The following is a 21,439-nucleotide window of genomic DNA, read 5'->3' as shown; positions in this document are numbered from 1 at the left end:
TGTTTGAGAGCTTCGGGGAACTCATAACTCTCGAGCGTAGATGAACGTGGCAACATACTTTACAGCGTACATTTGAGACTTGAAAAGGAAGCAAAACAACCAGCCTGTAGCAAAAGGCCTCCTCTTTTTCCAGAGTTGCTTCGCAAAAAAAAGAAAGAAAAAAAAGCCACAATCATGCATCACATAATGCACAATCGTGAGTCTAAAACCATGCAGTCTATCTTACATTTGCACTGTTCCCTTCGGTGCAAACTTAAAATAAACTGCCGTCTTCTGCAGAGTAAAACAGGTTAGTGTCTGGGGAAGAAAAAACAGAACTGAAAAGATCCACTTGAGGACTTTCCTGGCTCTGTCACTGTCAATTCCCTTGAAGAACCGTTACCCTGTGTACAGAGACTCATGGGACCCGGGAGCTGGCTCAAGCCACCCTGCAATGCAGTCTGCTTTACATTATACGCAGAAGGATGTGGGGGGAAAAACTGGTGTTCATGCTCGAAAATCAAGTCAAATACTTCGTTCAGGCAAAATCTAAGTGACATCTGAGGAACATTTATACCCGCTGACGTAGCTTCAAGCTGTGCTTCGTAAGGGGGACCATGGGCTTACTTCATTCACTGTGAAACACTCTTAAACATGTGGCAAGAAGTAAATGTTATTCTACTAGTTAGATTTGCTACGCACTTTTTTTATAGCAGTGCTCTGGATCTGAAAACAGAATGTGCTGTCATAGTGTGTTGATAGACATGGCCAGTTTAACCCGAGGGTTCGGCAGCATAATGTGGGCTCCGTGGCAGAGCGGAGGGAGGTGGAGGAACCGAGCCAGAAAGTACCACATGTATTTTCCGAAAAAGCAGCCCAACACAGTCCAAATGGCTCTACGTGGTTTAACGCCATTTCATTCAATGACCTCTAAATCCTCAAAGAGAATTATCACATTATAGCATTCCAACACACCCAATTTCCCAAAATACAGCTTTGGGCTTTTCCACTCTGACTCTGCTTGTTGTGGTTTTGGGGAAACACTTAAATTGTCCCAATGTTGTTGTTTTTTTTGTTGACTTCAGGTATTTATATATATATATATATATATATATATATTCTCTCTCTCTCTCTCTCTTTTCTTTGTAATTTCAGTTCATTACCTCTGTTTATGTCAAACTACTTGTCCTTTCTAGAGAAAATGACCCCCTTCTGAGTTTGAAGCAAACACCAACACATACAGTCAAGTCAGAGGCAGCTCATTGTCACCCACTTATGGTGTCATATGTCCACTCGTGCATGAAGGCACACAATAACAATTAAACCTCAGTGTGGGAGCATGGCCATTCCATTTGAGCGTGGTTCTTTGTCTTCCTCTAGTTCACAATGTTTGTCTCTATGTTTGACTCTATGAGATCACGATATATATATATATATATATATATATATATATATATATATATATATATATATAATTTTTATTTAGAACTCACAAATCTCATCGCAGGTATTTGTGTGCATGTGCATTTTCCTGCAAACAGTGGGCCATTGACTGTCTGTCTGGCTGTGATGTAGGCAGCATGGAAAACATTGGGAATTTATGAAACGTTATGGTGTTCAGATTGCGCTAAGGACCATAACTGCTTTATCAGAACCATGTGGTGGCGCCCAGTGCCATGCCATAATGGCATGATTGAAAAGGAGTTAAAACTGTGGTCACAATCCACTCCGATATGACTCAAGAAGAGGTCTCCAAAGTTCAGCGCTGCCGATTTCATAGCAAGAGCATTAACTGTTCCAATACGCACATCATGCAACGGGAATGATCTGATAGACCAGGGGCTTTTTTCTTCAGATTCATGCTGTCATGAATGGGCATGCATCACCGTAACCCTGCTGCCGTTGCTGCTGTTTCTATGGTTTCAATTTATATACTGTAAAAGATTTGTCATAAAAGGTCTTCAAGGAAAAATAACTGTATGCAGAGCAAAACACTTTTTTAAATAAATAAACCATTTAAATCATGTCCGTGTTCCTCGATTTTTTTCCCCTTCCAATACTTGCACTAATTGAGACTCAAATGGTAGTGCAGGCGACAGCGAGACAGCTAATTACCATCCTTTGTAATGAAGCAAAAGGCAGACACTGTACCATGAGCCACTGTTATGAGCAACACCCTGCTGTACCAGACATAAAAGCAAACACAAATATCTAATTATGCCATCATCTCTCCTCGCTTTCCTGTTCTGTTGCAGACGTTGCATTAATTGGTGGCCCGAACTATTGGTCAGCTTGCAATCACTCTGATGATGTGGACAATTAGAGCCGGGAGGTACTCATGGCTCATCAAGTCTGTGATAGTCGACGCATCACGTCTCATCTAAATCAAAACAAATGTTATGGAAATGCCGCTGTGACATCCCAGGGCCCCGACACGGGATATGTCCCGGCAAAAATTCTCTCCATTGTGTAGACTCAGTCAAACACTGCTAATAAGGAACTGCGGGTAGGACAGCAAAAAGCTTGTTCAGGCACACAAAATACTGTGTGCAATGGGAGGTAGACACGTTTTCATCAAAGCTCTAACCTTTTACTTTGCATTGGGAATAAATAATCATATACAGCAGGTTCAAAGACACAAAGACAGAAAAAAACACACATCATGTCAGCGAGAATCAGTGATTATCTCTCCTTTCATCTAAGGCTGTGGCGACAAAGGCAAACATTTCTTTTTCACTGACAAGCTATGTAAATAAATTCTTATAAAGTGACTTTACCCTGCCAAATAGCATTGTAGAGGTCCTTAGTTTCGTTTTATATAAAGTGGATGAACATTGTTTTCATTCCACTTTTCTCCATCTTACCAAACATGCCAGACTGAGGTTAAATTATTTCAATGTTTTGCTTTCCCGCTTGCCACTTGCATGAAGAATCAAGAACAAAGCATAGCGTGAACTGACACTAAAACAGAACACTATCTTATCTAAAACAATAAATATGTTGCTTTTCTCTTGCGCTTTTAAACCCGACATCACCTCACATGCTTCTGATTTGTCATTGGATGCCTTCGCTCTTACTATTCCGGATCCGTTTGAACCTCCCAGGCTCACTGTCAGAGCCCCAGAGACCTTGAAACGACAAAGTTTAGCTGATCCAAATAGTAAATATTTCATGACCTTACAATTACATGAAATCAAATCTCGGCGAAAGCTGTTCATTTATATTGCATTATCAAAGAGGTGGAAGACGGGGAGGGGGCGTGGAAAGGGCTGGGAAGGGGTGAATTGGTTATATCTATGAACCGCCCGAACTCTAATTAGTCTGCGTAGCCCAAAACAAGAGAGGGAGGAATAAGTGCACGGGCTCGGGATAATTAAGCGATTGTGAGCGCCATGTACGTGAGCTGTCACTCCAATCGCCAGCCATGTCACACTTGGCAACACAACCGCGACCGGACAGCCGCCCGTCGTCTTTGATCTGGGCTCATGCATACGAAATCAGGTCAGGCTGTGGTCACACATTTACACACACACACACACACACACACACACACACACACACACACACACACACACACACACACACACACACACACACACACACACACACACAAACAACACACACACACACACACACACACACACACACACAGCAAAGAGAGACTCTTTACAAAAAGGCCACAGTACGAAGACCTTTGTTAAGGGAGACTGACAGTCAAGCATGCACTGGAAGAAAGGAAGGATAAAAGAAAGAATAGAAAAATGGAAGAAAGGGATGAATGTGACAAATCCACTCAAGACTTCTGAGGGAATACTCTTTAAAACAGTGTACACACACACACAAATGAAGTAAATGGGGCTCAACTTACAGCTTCCGACTTGGGTTTGACCACTTTCATGAATGCTCCTCTCGCCTGCGCCTCCATCATTTCTTTTTGGGTTACTTTCCTGGTGTCCAGAAACTTCAGCTGGGGCAACTTGTGCAGAACAAAGTACCTGTGGGCAAACAACAATTCCCCTTTAAACTGTACCGTGGCTCTGCTTGAAAAGGTCTCCTTGTAGGCCTGTTCTTAACAACACATAGTATCTAAGGAAGTGACACACTAATCAAACTGACACGCGTTCTAATATGTAAATGCATGCATCAACACAACTTGAAAGGAAGCCGTGTTTACTGAGATTTAATGCTGGTGCAGATTTAATGGTGATATTTTCTTGCATGTAATAACCTTCAAAGCTGATAAGAATAAGTACGACATATAAATAGCACAAAAGAAGATACAACCCGTCTGCCAGAGCTGTCATTCTGGCAGCATCACAGATATCTCTCGAAGCTTTCAGATACACTCTTGTCTTTCATTGGTAGGGAGAGAAATGTCAAAAGATAATGGTTTGAATACACAGATGACAACAGATCCTTTCACAGGCAGGCAGGGATAGAGGAACCAGTATGTCAGGGCTGAGTTGGTAGCCAAAAAGGACATGCATGCAGCACCTAAGTGGAGGGTGAGAAAGGACGAGGGATATGGGCACAGACAAGACCTGTGCGCAAAGAGCCGTGACAAATTGATGATGGCAATGGCGATGAGGGGAGATGGCAAAGCTTGTGTCAAGTTTTCATCACCTGAGGATTATAAGGAGGGGATGCATGGATCACGTTTAGACTGACACGGAACAGAACATATCTCCATGCAAATAAAAGGAACAACACATCTGATATAGTTTGACAGATACATAAAACAGAAATAGTGCTTATCCACACAAATAAAACAACTGATTAAAACACTAAATATGTCAAATGGCCCTAAATTACTTTTTATAGGAACATTATTATAGGGTAAAATGACCTGTTCCTAATACAAGCTCCTTTTCCGATGAGAGCACCAGCACTTAAATACAAGAGGCCCCAATCTCATCCTGTGTCTCCCGCCCTGTAAAAGGACTTTGTTCAGGGCATTTCCATGATGAAATGTGAAGATGCCCTTGGGAGACATGCAGGGAGGTTATTCTCCATAGGTAACCTACCATCACAGGGTCAGAGCAGATGACAAGGCTCTGTCAGCCAGTAGGGATATTAATGATTCAAACCAACTGAAGAGGGAGGGTACGAGAGCACAGGGGGGTAGGGGAAGAAGAGAGAAAAAACTCACTTTATTTAGCAAAACCAAACATGTGTTAAGAACAACATGATTTGTGCTGCCCTTGGGAGTGGATGTCGTAGAGAAAACTAGATGTTGCTACTATTATACTTTCCTTAAATGTCCTTTTTTTAAAGAAATCTGTAATTTGCTAGAATATTATGGAAAATAAAGATACGATTCAAAGTCAACGCGTATACTTTATGATGTACATAATAATGTATTCGATTAATTTATTTGAGCTATAATTCAATTAATTCATTTGAGTTTTATATAGTAGTTAAACAGTTGGATAAAGTTCATAAGCGATAACTGATGTGAAACAATAAAGACTGAATAAACTAACAGAAATACATTTAGCACCAGTAAATATCCAATTATTTGCTTGAAACTGTATGCCCTATATTTGTTTAATTTTACTATATTTTGCCTATGAATTCAAACTACAAAGAAAGGTGGTTACTCAAACCAATAGTTGATTGGAATTACTTGAGGATATTAGGAAACTCATGGGCCCATAAGATTGTTTTCAAACGATCACTAACTTAGTATTACATCAACTGAAGATAAGAAAAATAATATGTATAGACACTGTGGGTAATTGTGCCATTATAAAAAAGGTTGAGTGAACATCACAGTTGGCGGTTGAGGCCCCTCAGGCACTAGCTCTTTGATCTGAAACAAACCGAGATTGGACAAACTGATAACTTTCCTCAAGATAAGAGGTCAAAGTAGCACATAAAGATCTGTTAATCTTTACACATCACAGAAACAAAGAGGAACAAAAAACAGAATTACATCTGTTATAATATTTCAGTCTTCTGAGGAGATGGTGTCCCATAAGCGCAACCTCGCATTGTGAACATATTACAACATTGACCTCTTGTTTTATCGTAGTACTACAAACGTCCACATTGCGCACACGCATGGTCGGCTAAGAACAGGACAACATTTAACCTCGACGCAGACTCCACAATGCTGTGTGAAGGAACACTATATTTCTATGTCGCTGCACTAATTGGGGCCCCGATGCAACGCACTAGGGTAGTTCACTTGAGAGACCAAGAGCTCCCGAGGCATTGGGCTGGGTATTTATTGCCCAAGGCCAGTGCTGTCACGACCTGCATACAGCCTAACCTTGTCAGACATGAAATCTGCATCACGCTCAAATTGATGTTTTACTATGTGACACATTATGAATATTACATTACAGGACCCTAGACGTTGTCAGTCAAAACAGAACAGCTTTCCTCACCAGCAAGATAAGCATGCGAGGAGAGGGGTAAAGGGGAGAAGGGGAGGCAAAGTGAGAGGGGGGGCAGACAAACAGAAAGAAGAAAGATTATTCAAGAAAGGCATGGGTGGTAAATGATTAATAGGCAACGCAGAGTCAGAAACAAGCACTTAGGGCGAAAACAGACAAAAGAGAGTATGCTTTTCGCCTTTTATCGCATTCCATGTAAAGGACCCTGACAAATGGTGGTCATATTGCATGGCTTGAGGCCTAGCTTGATGTTTAATGCATCATCTGCTCTGGTAAGGTAGGGTAGTAAACATTCATTTGTGGTGTGACTAGTCACACATGAAATCCATTTTGCAAACTGGAGTGTAGAGGGGCCAGTTGACAAAGCTTTTAGAGTGATGTGGTTGAATCCACAGTCTGCGAGTGAAATGTAGGGGGCTGGATGTTTTTTAAAAAAAAGGAACATCTCCAAATCCATTACTTACAAAAAACTATGACTATGAATAGCTTAGTATCAAAACTGTCTGCCTGAAAATATAAACACACCCACACTGAACATTATCCATCCATCTATCTAAACGGGTAAGAGTTATATTTGTTCCGTATTTATGGGGAACATCACTGCACTCCATGTGGTTACTGACCTGTATCTCTGGTAGTCGTCCTCGTCCTTATCTGGGCTGACCAGCTGGTTGGGGCAGGCCTCATTTCCCAGCAGGCTTAGGTACACCAGTGACGGGGTCACATCAGCCAAGTGTTCCAGCAGGGCCTCGATATCAGTCAGGTGTCAAAGGGCGGATGTCAAGGACCTAACGCTGTTAATTACATTAGCATTTACTACCCGCACAGCCCCTACCGTGCCTGTCTGCACTAAAACACGTCACTGTCAAATTTACCGAAGTGCTCAAAGGGGTTAGTCACTGGCTTTGTGAGACTGGGCAGACAGAGGGGCAATTTAAGGTGCAGGCTTTGGCATATAGTCGTGACACAATTTGGCTGCTGCTCTCTCTCCCTTTCTCCCTTTCTCTCGATCTCTTTCATTTCCTAGGTGGCCGGGTGCAGAACAGTGACAAAATGATGGATGCCCTGTGGTTCAAACAGTCCGTGCTTCCCAGAGCCTTGCTGTGGAAAACTTTTGCGAAACGTGGAAAAAACAAACAGCCCCTAAGCAGGCACATTCATCACTAATACATTCACTTGGAAAATTGAGCCCCAAAGTGTCAAAATACAACTGCACTAATGCAGTGCTCGAGCTTTAAAATGGCACTGCGCCACGACAGGATGTACATAATTGGCCTATTAGCATGTGCCGACCACTTCACAACCAAACTCAGCACACAGTCCCAGACGCACACTTCAAGGAGCCCCAGTTTTAATGTTGACTCTGGAAATGTGTGCGTGTGTGTGTGTGTGTGAGAATGTGCAAGAGTGAGCATCGTTACCCAGCAGGATCTGCATAACCAGAGGAAAACGGGACACATTGCTAAACCTGTTCTGAAGCTTAGACGGGAAGTTCACACATTTCTGACTGATCATAAACAGCCTCGCAATGTGTCTCCGTCTAGAATTTAGGGGGTGCGGAGCTCTGTTTTTGAACGTGTTTACTCTTGGTGGAAAGCAGAACACACAGAACCGCTATAATCAATGAGGCAAAATGTGAGTGTTAATAATTCATAAATAGATTTATTTTATTTCAGTGAGGTAAAGAAGTGTTTGTATGCGTAACGGAACAGATCCAAATATGAAATATACGGATTAAATTCTCTATAATTTAAAACAACCGTTAAGTCCAAACAGCAAATACATCGCAACACATTATGTCTCGTTCTTTGGATGTTTGGCTACTTTTAATCCTACACTTTTTATTCCCTTTAAAAAATAAAACACATCTGTTGTGTTGACTCTAAAATCTAATTCCACTAGAGGTCCCTGTGGTTCAGAAACTAGTTCAGTGTGGAGCTCTGTGACAGCCAAGTTCCTCTCCTCTCTTTTGAAACACCCCCTACAAAAGCACAACATTAAAAACTGGTTCTCTGAGACAAGTGTTGTAATAAGTTGTATTAACATATGAATGCAAACAAAATACACGGTTGATTCTGAGACTGATGAATGCTATCTATGTCTGGATAGTAAACTGCAAATCCAAAATAAGAAATAGACGGAGTGATTAGTTTGAAAGGATATTTGGTTCTTATTGACTGTAAGGGTATGGAGGTTGGGTAACCTGGGCAACAGAAGGTCATTTCCAAGCAGATTGTTGTCAACGACCAGCTCTTCCAGCACAGTGAACATTTTGAGACCCGCCAGTGACCTGCAAAGAAAAGGCAACAGGACAACTGTTAGCTCTAAATCTGGTCAGCTGTTATTGTGCAGAAATATATATTTCCTTCTTTCATACGCCTGGGAGTGTATGGGTCCGGGCCTGTCAGGGAAGTGAATGACAAGAATTAGTGGTGCTGAGCTCCCCTGGCATGGTGAGGCATCCTTCAGAGGCTGGCAGGATGAGGGATGGGGGTCACTTGTGAGTAGCCAGGATTCAAAACAAAAGGCTTCAGAAATGCGGCGGGCAGGATGAATTTGTCAATGTCTTGTGCCTTGAGGCGCCCAGTTTCGCCTGACCCTAACCTTCCATTCCCAAGACAAATCACTCTGTCACAGTTCACCTTCACTCCCCAGACACAAATTTAACTTGTCATCCATCATTTTCACAGAGGAACCAGAATACACTCGCAATCGCAGACGGAATGGACGGGAAACTTTTTTTTGCAACTCTACCGCGATAGGGGTTAGTGTTGGGATTTTAACTTCAAAGGGTGTTTTTTTCTTTAAGGAGGAATTTTGCCTTTCCGCTTCTTTTTATGACAAATTGCAAAGAGGGGTGAAGGGTCATCTCAACTCTTTCCCCCTCTGTCTCTTTCTCTCACACACACACACACAGACACACGCACACACACACACACGCACACGCACAGGCATTAACATGATGGAGGGTGGTGTTCGGAGTAATGTTCGGTCTCTGCAAAGTTCAAGTCATGGAAGGTGCACAAAGGCAATGTGTGTGTTGTCTAATCCTTCACACTGTCAGCATGCCATGTTAAAGTGTCCTGGGTGACTTCATTGACATTTAAATCTGCCACAACTTGACACATACTGACTGTATACTTCTCAGGAATTATTCCTCACAGTTCACACAGCGGGTATTTTTTTTTATTTCAACACAATATTTGTCATTATTAAATGCATTTCAAGATAGAAATGAATTACTTCAAGCTCTAAATGTTCCTAAATTCCTGTCGTAACGTATGTTTCTAGTTTTAAAAGCAAACTTTACATCACTTTACATAACTTACGTGAATATACATTCCACTGAGCTGTGTCACATTGCAACATGACAATCTCAAGGTACAGTCAGGTCTTCAGCTGCAGTGTGAACTATTGCTCCTCTCTGGATCTGCTTTGTGTCAATGGCTGCCTTAACACATACCAACATAGAGCTATGCAAATATCACACTTCTATCATAATAATCTGCAAATGCATGGCAACAAGCAGTAAGCTTCATGGGCGCAGGGCATAATATGCAGTACAATTTATTATGTAAACTTAACTAAAACTAAGGAGGGAATGACAAATACATAAAAAAGACCAATGCAATGCAGTGTACAAATATACCTGGCTCTATTAAAATGTTGGTCAGTGGGTGGCCATTTTTTTTACACCTTTTTAGTTTGCCAGACCAACTGCTCCATTTGCAGTTTCTTGGAGGCTTTTTCTGGTCAATCAGCTTGAACTCCACGTTAACGTAGTTCCTGGTACACACACACAGATGCACAGAGTGGACACACTGGCAGCAACTCAGAACTACAAAGCCGAATGATGCATCTTTCTTCACGCGTGGAAAACGACAAATAAGCGATACACGGTAGACTCGCAAGTGAGGCGGAGTGAGCTGCCTCATTTCAAAAGACGTCAACCTTTTGCAAACACACACACTTGATACCCACAACAACAGCTGACAGCACCTAGCCAGTGTGCTGGCAAAGCCGCTAGCTGACAACCTCTTATCAGGTCTGATTAATGCATTGGCAAGAGGGATGAATAGAGAGTTGTGCCAGTTTCATGAAATCCTTCTGTTTTCTTTTTTTCTTTTTCCCTGTGGCGCTTCTCATTTATGAAAGCAAAAAGGCTCATTAAGCTAGAATACTTAAATATATAGAGATTGGCAAAAATCATGAACTCCTTTTTTTTGTTTATGTTACTCTTTGATCAATTTATTGTTGTTTGTTGTGTAGATTTTTCATGAATTTCACAAGAATGATTTTTGAATGGCCTGTTGGCCCAAACTAGCAATTATAAAACAAACGTTACATTTCTTAGCAGAGCTATGGCGCTTGAATTGAGAGGAAATATGGTACAACATGCAATTAATCTGTGAGGTTAATGTATAGTTAGGCACACACCATATTGGATAAACATTATTGTATTTTCTGATCAGAGGTTGCTTACTAACTATTCCCACCTGTGTGTGTGTGTGTGTGTGTGTGTGTGTGTGGAGGGCTGCAGTCCTGTGGGTTATGTTATTAGCTGCTCGGTTAAAAGGAGCCGCATGGCACAGGAGGGAGCCTTATTAATTGTTGTTTTCATGTCACCACTGCTGCGTGCACTGGCTGATTTAATCAGTTAAATTCACAGCCAGGGGAGAGCCACTGACTCCCATCCAGCATTAAATACAGTGCAGGGATTGAACTTCTAATACTCTCTAGCTTTCTGTGTTCCCTCTGCAGATTTCCATTGCTGGTTTCATTACTTTTATAAGCTTTCTTGTTTTAATGTGTGGCTTGGAAAACTAACAAAGTTCAAGCACTGCAGTAAAAGTACTTAACTTCTTTTAATAATAAAAAAAAGAAAAGAAAAAGAGGGCAGCTTTTGCTCTTAACAAAACTAATGAGTATAATCGACTTGAGTCGCAGTGCTGTAGAGGTTTAGTAAATGGCAAACACAGGCATAACACAGTCAACTCACAAAGTAAATGTTTTTCATGATAATCTGTTTGTATATTGTGATGACAGTGATCATGAAAATATTCAGTAATCTTTAGTTCCAGTGCAATTGCAAATACTACTACTACTACGACTACTAGCATTTTGATAATGTAATTTATATTCATGTATTTCATTAGCTATGAAAAAACTATGTTTTTAATGGAAACAATAAAAAAAAAAAATCTTACAAATACTATATGAAAAATAATTTATTCACATCATATTGTATCACCTACTTGTCCAAATTTAGATTATTATGATTTCTTTCTTAACGTGTGATCAAATGCGTTTTCTTAAGCCTCTAACTAGCAAGAGAGAGCCAGAGACAGGCGGTAGCTTTAACGAGGTGAGGCGATGAATCCTCTCCTTGTTAAGATAATTATGATCAGCCTCATTGTCAGAGCTAATACTTCAGGCTGTCTTTACGCTTTGACTACCACTTAGCCTGTGTAAGCTCAGCATCATACATCACACGGCCCCGTGTGCATCAGTGTGTGTGCTTTAGAGCTTACGTAAGTAGTGCATGTATGTGTTCACATCCCCATTATCTGCTAAGATCCTGCCTACTGAGCACACAGAGCACATACACAAATATTTAGCTGGAGCAGAAACTCCGCACAGGAAGGAGGGAACGATGTGAGGCACGAGACAAGGACACTGGAGAGAGAGAGACACTGACCCCAGAGAGCAGCCCGGCCCGATCAATACACTAATACTAATGCAGACACAGTGATTGATGAACCACTGTTGACAACAGAGGGAAGAAAACTCTCGACCATTATTGGCTGAAATGTCAGTCACTCCTGCCAATGGTGTCTGCCAGTGTCATGTCATATATCCTCAGGCAGCACATGACACATGGGGGAACTCTTTTACATGTGTTACACAGTCTCGCTTATTATGTCTGCTGTTTTTGAAACTGTTGTCGGAATTAATGAAAAAATATTTTAGAAACTGAAGACAACGGGTCTAATGTGGAGTTTGTCTTAGCCATAAAATACAGAACTATAATGTAAAACAAGCTCAAAGTCTTCCCAATTACTGAAATGGTGAAATAGATCACAGAGGCAACATCCCCGAAGCGAGCGCGGCAATACTGAAAAAGTTCCAGAGTCGAATGTATATCAAAAACACACACACAAACACTTTGAAAAGCTGGAGAGCCCTCGCAGCTGCAGTCCACAGTTAAAGGCCTGATGTCCTCTCAAGGGTCACAGTTGTGCAGGAAAGCAATGCACTGTTATTCTAAACGGCCGGCCAGAGCTGCAGAGTGACAGGCATAATGACGTCTTGTTCAGAAGGCAACAGATAAATGTTTGATGAATTGACCAATACTGGGGCCATGATGGCCTTCATATGTGCATAATGGACTATTCAGAGCACACTTCAGATTGCCTGCCAGGATAAGGTACTGTAATGAATGGGAAAAGGAACTGGACCTGGGAAACCCAGTATGTGGACTGGCTTTAATAAACTTAATAAGGAAGGTGAATGGAGGAGGGCTGGTTAGAGAGGGATGACGGAAATAAGAAATAAGAAATATTATGATGGTTCTTGCCACCCTGTGCACTGCAAAGTCTCTCTAAATCGTAATCAGTAATACATCAAATTACCAAATTGTGTGGTCTTTAAACAATCAAAGTAATTCTCGAACAGGTCCCAATAGACATTATTATTATAATAAAAATGTTAAATACGATACAGAATGACTTGATATAACGTATGTTTTTGTAGGGTAACAGTAGGGGTGGTGAGTGTGGAAGGCCTCCAGTTATAACGCTTTGTGTCAATAAAGGAACAATCTAGGATAACATATTAACCTATTGAAGTCTCCATTACACAGCTGCATTTCATCGCTCTAACCCAAAACTAAAACACGAAGAGACATACAAAAAAAATACCAAAATGCAGGATCAAAACACTATCAGGATTAGCTCGTGGTAAATAAGATGGCATTATCTGTTTTTGCAAATTAACGCCTTGCAACCCCTCGAGCCCCCAACATCCCTCCTACCACCTCCACACAGAGCTGATCAGGTCTGTTCCAGCACTCTTCCCTCCAGCTACAGTTTACGGCCTATACGTGTCTCTGTACATGCATCTCTGATGGCGATGGTGGATTAGTCATTATCTGTCTCTATCTCCCCCACAGCTCTCCCTTTCTCACCCCCGCCCCCCTATCTCCCTCCCATGTAGACAGTCAATGCTCAGTGTGGCACTTCTCTCTCTGTATTGCCAGGCCTCAGGTGGCAGTCATTTAAAGATCACACGTCCAGGACACACATAGCCTTTTCTGAATGCATGTCAATTCACACATGGGAAGGGGATTACATGTCTCCTCCTAGGCAGCTGCAAATTACTATTAATGGCAATGCAAATCATTAGAGTACGTTTGGCGCCGCCAGCAAATCTCTTCTTTATGTGGGTTCGCTCTTAATCTGTTTTGAATATTGCGCTATGCATGCTCCTGATAGCCTCTGTGTAGAACATCACCAGCTACAAAGCTGTCAATTGGAGGTGGCATGTCAGATGGAACTTTACACAGCGTTACATCATTTGCAAAACAAAAATATATTTTTAGACAGCATAAACAAATTCGAGCAAGAAGAAATCTGTGAAATACAATTAGCAAAGTTGTTGTTGAGGAAGAAGTTAAAGATCGTCGCTTGTTACTTCATGGTACATGAGGTTATTGTGTGAGAAGTGCAGATTAAATTGTGGAAAATGTCGACACCATGGTGCGTCTGTTGAACGTTTAAAGCTAGCTTCGGCGTGTTTGAATGATAATACCGCTGTGGATCCTGCAGTGTCTGAGTTATAGACTATCCCCGTGGATATTTCCTGCTGAGCGTGTGAGGTTAATATTCTCTCTCAATGTCATTAGCGCTGGCAGAGGGGCTGACAGCACAGTGAATCAGACAGGGCCTGATCCTGTCAATTCACACGCACGCACGCACGCACACACACACACACACACACACACACACACACACACAGAGAGAGTCAGGGCCAGACACAATCAAAGTAACTGTACTGAGGTCAGCACCTGGCCTCATGCTTCTCCTTGTATCTCCAATCCCTGTCTGATTAACGACGCTGGATCAACCCTGGCCAGGGGATAAGGACTTGACAGACATTCCTGTCAGGCCCAACCTCATAAGCCTTGCTTGACCCCGGTTTGGCCCCGGATGAAGTCTAAGCTCCAACAATGACCCGATTGAGAGTTATGGCGAGATCATTGCAAAAAAAACTGGACATCTCTTTTAAAGTTCCAGCAAATGAGGTTTATTACAGACTGACAACTGCTTCCAATGTACAACACTAGATTGTACACTGTGCAATACATCATCAGAGAACGGAGGGAGGCAGGCAGGCAGTATTGCTTGTGAGCCTACACGACACTTCCGTCCTCGTGGCACCTGGACTGTGCCCAAAGTACGGCCATGCATCTTGTGAATGTTTGTACTGAAAGATTAGTTGTCTATCAACATGACAAACACCCTTCTCTCTCAGTGAGCAGGAGCTGAAAATCAATTCACTGATGGTATCTCAGTCAGGGAGGACATCAGCGCGGCACAAACAAGCGCACGCGCGCTCTCGTGCATGCTACACCGGCCCAAACATCCTAAAGTGTATAGAATAACATCACAGTGACAGGGTCAATCAGCCTATACGAAGAGTACATTCCACATTGTTTGTTTTTAATGGATACAAGAATACACAGTGTGTGTCTACTGAATATGTAACTGGAAATGAACTCATGTACTCTTGCAATAAAAAAAATAAATAAAAAAAAAGGAACCATTAAATAATAGATGCTGCGATCTGTGAGGAAGAATCCCTCAGTGCCCTGTCTGCCTGTACGCTCTGTCATTACAGTGTTCGGGCTCGGTGCTTGTCAACATTTCCCTGAGAGGGGGAGCCGTCCCGCATTACGTTTGAGTGAGTTCAACTGTCAACTGCCAGCCATTTGTATGCCTGAGCATCCACCTAATAGCAAATAATCACTACCCTGCGCTCTCTTCATGGCAAATGATCGATGTTGTCTTGAAGTCTGATGGATGACCCTGCCACAGTGATGTCCAGGCATGCATTAAAAGCCACCTCGATGAAATGCCTGTCAGTCTGATGAAGCGGCTCAAAAAAATAAAATACAAATCACAGACGTGCACATGCTGACACTGAGGAACGCATGCACACAGATAAAGGAGTAAAGGAACAAAGTGAGGCAGAGCCATGATTCGATTAAACAATAAAAAAAAAAGTTAATTTCTTTATATTAGTGGAACATTTCATAATGTGACGGGACCTGTGGTGTGATTGGTAGACAGCATTACTAGAGGTAGACTGCTCAAGTACCACCTGGGATGCTTCGTTTCCTCCTTCCCTCTCTCTAACACACAAACAGCCCCCTATTACCCCTCAGTGTTCAGATTAAAATGCACAGCACCACAATCTTTGATCTCCCACTTGCTGACACAAATCCTTTCAAGCCTCAACATTTTCCTGCAAAGGTAATTAGTGCTAATTAAAAAGTTTCGAAAGCAGTCTACGGCTGCTGTTGTTGCTTCTGCTGCTCGGGCGCGCGCCCCCCCCCCCCCGTCAGATCACCAATCTACCCCCACCGCAGGTCCTGCGGATGCATGTGTCAGCTGTGTTCCTGCCTCTCTTCTGCAAAGGATCCCATAACTAGACGACAACGATCCGCCCAGAACGTTTGTTGATACAGGATGAAATCTGGAAGCCCACTACGGGGTCTAACCGGTGGTTCTTCCCCCCTGACAAACCTGTGCTCTGCAGGAGGACATGTAATGACACGTGTAACAAATACCAATCCCACAAATGGAACAGGTGTAGTCTTTAATTGGGATACGCTAGCTTGGGGGGGCTTGTAAACATGGAGTAATTAACTTGATAAGGGATTCAATTTGCTGAAAATATCATTGCAGGGAAACATATAATTTAGTATGAGCTGCAATTTGCATAACGATAACAAATGCAAAGACTCCAAATTCTTTTGGCGTAATGAATAAACATATTAGTAATTAAAGAACTTCCTGTTTGGTGTGATTACTGTAATTTCAGATGTAGCTATAACTCGAGCAGTCTAACAGTGCTATCACTCATTCACCAGCCTGCCTTATTGCGTTCATGAAGCCATTATTATAATATAATTAGCTGCCTTTCTAGCATATTATTAAGTGGCTTGCTGAGTGTCAGGTACAGAGGCGTCTCAGAATCTGACACACAAAAAAGCAATATCATTGCACAATGTTTCAAGAAGATAATTACATAATCTGCATGGAGAGCAAACAGAAAAGTGATAATTAGGCAAGTATTCCTGCCAATTAAAATATCAAGCCTTGTATTTCTCCCCCCCCCCCCGGTGTGAATTAGAGCTTCCTGCACTTCCATGTACAACTAATACCATAATATTGCAAATCTAAAATTGTGATAGGGAAATCAATATAACTGTAGTTACACTATATCAACGTTGATTAAGTGCAGCTTGCTACACCGTTCACTAGAAGCTGGAAGGTTTTCAGGGCCTTCTAAACCTGGCAAGGTAACAAGTATATTGAGATTTTCAAGATGACAGTGAAAGCCAGGAGTATGTTTGAGCTCTAACAAGCCTATAAATAGGCTTAATGATTGACATGTAGGTGTGCCAACAAGAAAAAGCAGAGGAACAGCAATGTTATTGATTTGACCTTTGGGATAGTTCCTTCGTTCATCGTTGTTGTTTTTGCCTCGTCCTACACCTCGGAAAGGGATAATAGAATATGTCACCGCACAAGGCAGTTTGAAATTGAATGCCATCATTTTAATTTAAATGTTACATTCTGGGTGACATCTCTGTCAATGTATAATTGGCACTGAATCCCAGTTTGGATGTACATATTTATCATTCAGCGTGAGACACTCAAAGACAGCGACAGATATGTTACTTTGATGGAATGACAGTCAGATGTGGAAAAAAATGAAACTGCAAATCAACAGTCGCGCTGTCAGTTAAGCTTTTTGTCACAAACTTGCATATTATGCATGATTAGAAACAGTGAACGCGCTGTAGGCTGAAATCAGTGTTCTTGCTCCAGAAGTGTGTAAATAGGCTTATTTGGTTCAAGCAGAGCATATAACATGCAGTAGACAGACTTAGAAGAAAATCATAGTAAATGATGGACACTTATTGGGAGAAAACCGTGCACATTATGACAAACTGCACAGTGTTAAAGCACAATTTCAGAATATTAGAAAGCAAGAGACACACTTTCCAAAAGTTACTTTCATAAAGTAGTCACTGGTCAAATTGCAAAAGCAATTAGTAGTACAGTTTATAAAGATAGAAACACCACTGTTACACAATATCTAATGATTCACATACACACAGCTTTAAAAACATCTTTAAGAACAAAGACCAGACCATCTTGTTGCTCTAGTGATCTCTCTTTACTGAAGATGGCCTTTCTGTCTCTGTAGTTCTCTGACACGGCAGCCTAAAGGGTATGTGATAGTCTATCAGCCCCGTGTGTAAGACAGCAGTGCAGCTTCCAGAGTAAAAAAAAGAAAGAACAAATCCCTTCCTCCCACTCTCTCTCACTTTCTCCCAACCCCGCCTCTCTCCGTGTCTTACCGCTGGCCCATTACCTTTACTGAGTGAGGCTCATTAAAGAAGGCAAGTTGAGTCAAATCTTTCTGTAATTCAGCAGAGGTGAATTGCTGTCAACATCATTAACCGTCATTTCTCCAACTCACTTCAGTACTTATGAAGTGTTCTTTATTGTGTAATGATCCAAATCTCTTCTCTAAATCGGCCCCTCTTCAAAGGCCCTGGAGGACATACCACCCATGCAGCCGCCTGACATGTTAAAGGGCCAGATTAAATGTGGCTCTGTCATTGCGTTCCTCTTTTTGTGCTTAAACAGATCCAGCATTTCATCCTGCGCTTGAGCTAGCAGGCAGCGTTCCTCAGAAGGAACAGAGTGGAAGAAAGATCAGCAGACCCAAAGAGTTCAGCGGAGAGAAAGGATATTGGTTTTCAAACATGGCTGTCTTATCAATCTAGGACCAGACCTTCTGCTCCTCGTTTTAATTTGGTTGCGTTACGTCACCAAGTGTCTGCCAATAACCTCCTCCCTGCCTTTCTGTTTTTTAAATACTGTTTATTGATAGTTCCTTGATCTTAGGCCATTGGTCAGGCTGGCTCCATGGCTAATTACAGTGAGAGCTGCCCTGCTTGTCATGCTAGATGTCCTCTGAGTCCCATCTTAAGAGAAGCCCCTTTTGTGCCTCCACCATTGTGTGTCTCCTTGTGCTCAGTATCATGCTATGAGATGTCCTCAAGGCCTTGTGTTGGGCAAAGCCTCTTTTGTACTGACACCATTGTGTGTCCCCAGTGCTGAACCCCCTGCTAGGTAGGAACACAGACAAAGTGCAGAAGGGGGATGCTTCTCAGGGCCCTAAGACCTACAGTAAATCTTCAAACAATTTAGACAAACAAAAACGATGTGCTGTGCTGCGGTGAGAGTAGACAAGGAAAAGCAGATGAATAAGCAACATCAATTACTGGGGCTTTGACCTCCAAGCCCCCACACCATGGCACACATTTCACACCAAATCGCCCCAGATTGAAGTTGACACTGCTGGAGTAGAAACACTGACCCCTCACAAGGATAGCATTTCAAACTTAAGAGCAGAGAAAGGCAGGGGGGACTGACAAACTACATAGACCAAGGCCAACATGGAGAGGAGACAAGGAGGAGGGGTATGACAAAAAAAACAACGCATAATAGGTCCTAGTTTGTTTCAAAGTGAGACAAAATGGCTCAATTTGAGCACTTAGGCCATCGAATTGGCCCAGCTGAGGAACAAGAAGAACATGCGAGGGGACAACCGCATCAGGCCACTGATAAGGAGCCTATAAGAGGAACAAAGCCAGATGTCCAACAGGCTTACCAGTGAACGTAAGTGGGACTGGACCTTAGTGCCGCTTCCCCTGAAGTCTTTTTACTCAGGCACATAAAGCCTCCCTCTATTTTATAAGATTGGACAAAGGCAAAATAGACACATGGGTCACCTTTATTCAACACAACGTACACTGTTCTAATTAAAAGTTCCTTGAAGATCCTTATCGAGAAAAGGGATACCACTTTAAGAGTTATCTCACTTTCGAGTGGTGCACTATACAAAAGTCTATTTTCATTATTACTTTGATTAAAAAAAACAAGAAAAGAGTGTCTCCAAAGGTGAGAGAAGATCATGCGATCCTATCACAGTTTGTCAATATAGTGTTAATTAATCTAATAACAATCTGCTCTGAAAAACATGCCTCATACTGACTAGAAGACATGTAGTCTGGCAGCGCCATAGCAGCACATTGACACATTTGGGGGCATCGGGCTCTGGATAGACACAGTCCTAACAATCTCCCAATTAGCCAGGGGGAAAGCAGAAAATATGTCTCAGGTTCATGGAGCAAGCGTGAAACTTAGTAATATGACATGGCATACAAAAACAGAGCAAGTCTTTTTATAGCCACATGTGAGAAAGAAGCAAAAAGAATAGGAACAAAAGGTAAGAGGTGCTTGTCTTTTTACCAAAGAGAAATGTTTTCAGGGTCTTTTTTTGATTTGATGGTGGATTTAAGTGACATGACAAATATGTCAGATGGTGTCGTAATAAAAAAACATGTCGGAAACAGATGCCACAATTATAAAAGATGGGAAAGGGGGCAATCTAGAATTTATTATCAGGATGAATGTGGGAACAAAACCAATTCTATGTGCACACCCAAATGAAAACACTTTGTTGTGTACATATATTATATTGGGATGTAATAATTAGACCAAAATTCTACTCTTCTTGTTCATGCATCACACATTCAAAGGAAAGTCCTTTCTTAATGCAGAATAGGCAACACAATCAAAGGTTAAAATGTATATTACGTTCCTCACTCCAGTGTGCTAAGATGAACATTGTGGATGTCATTAGCACATTTAATAAAAGCCTAAAACAAATGTCTCCTCTATGAAACAATGACACAGACAGACACAGCAGAGCCAACCCCATTCACAGAGAATCAAACCTGACATTATCACAAACTATTTAACCCTTCTAAAAAGCTCCACATGCTTGACTAACGTATAGGACTAAAGTGTGAGCACCTGTTTCAAACGATGAAACCATTGGCATCGTTCCCCCTGATCACAGACATTCACGCAGAATGATAATGGAGCCTACGCCAGTCAGTCAGTCAGTCAGCCGTCTTTGCAAATGGAAATCCAGAGGAAGGTGGAGATGGGAATCATTTTATCTAGTTGACACACATTACAACGGAGAATTTCAAAAGAGTAAGATGGAAGCTCTCAGGTCAATTATGGTGTCAAGGCTGTCAGCTTGCAATGAAATATATACCTTTGAAGAACACTTTACTCGAGGGATGGGGTAAAAAGGATGGGAAGACGTACTGTTTAACCCAGAGACCATATAAGAATATCAGAGATGATGGAGTAAAACGAGGCATGATAATGGACCATTTTCACTAAGCACACTTTGTCAAGAGAGACAGACTACACCCACTTCCTGGAGGGTAGTATGAAGGAATATTATTTTGGTGGCCAAAGCTTGTTAACGGCATGAGCTGAAACAAAGTGCTTGGTCATTAACAAAGTCATTAAGATAATGTGGAAAGGTGATTTTCATTCAGTTTAAGTTACACTGGAGTGCAACCACACACCATTCTGTTTAGTTTTTTTTAAAGGATTTTAGTTTGTTGAAAATCATGCTTGCTAAATAACAAAACTAAGTCAAAGAAAACCTCGTTAAATGAGGGAAGAGTTTGCAAATACACAGGAACAGACAACACTTTGTTTCTTGGGTCCCTTTTTTATTCAAGCCTACAAATGTAAATGTCCTCACCTTCTGTTCGAGATATAAAATACTAACCTTGAGACAGTGAATGACAGAGGGAATTATGGGTAATTGTAGTGTCAGAAAGGGAGACAGCTGTATGATGAGATTCTGTGTCATTTAGACAATCA

At 41.7% G+C, this 21,439-nt stretch overlaps 1 protein-coding gene across 1 annotated transcript in view; it reads right to left on the bottom strand.

The window, feature by feature from the left end:
- lrmda (leucine rich melanocyte differentiation associated) overlaps window positions 1-21,439 on the bottom strand; it is a 185,857-nt gene that overhangs the window by 52,064 nt on the left and 112,354 nt on the right. The window contains exons 3-5 of the mRNA XM_034552650.1: window positions 8,544-8,670; window positions 7,004-7,143; window positions 3,848-3,974 (exon numbers count right to left, since the gene is read on the bottom strand). Coding sequence (XP_034408541.1) covers window positions 3,848-3,974; window positions 7,004-7,143; window positions 8,544-8,670 — 394 coding nt within the window. The remainder of the gene's footprint in view (window positions 1-3,847; window positions 3,975-7,003; window positions 7,144-8,543; window positions 8,671-21,439) is intronic.

This window comes from Cyclopterus lumpus, chromosome 15, assembly GCF_009769545.1.
Source record: "Cyclopterus lumpus isolate fCycLum1 chromosome 15, fCycLum1.pri, whole genome shotgun sequence".
Classification (NCBI taxonomy): domain Eukaryota; kingdom Metazoa; phylum Chordata; class Actinopteri; order Perciformes; family Cyclopteridae; genus Cyclopterus; species Cyclopterus lumpus.
The sequence above is the reverse complement of the archived record's forward strand: the minus strand, read 5'-3'. Positions and strand labels throughout refer to the sequence as shown.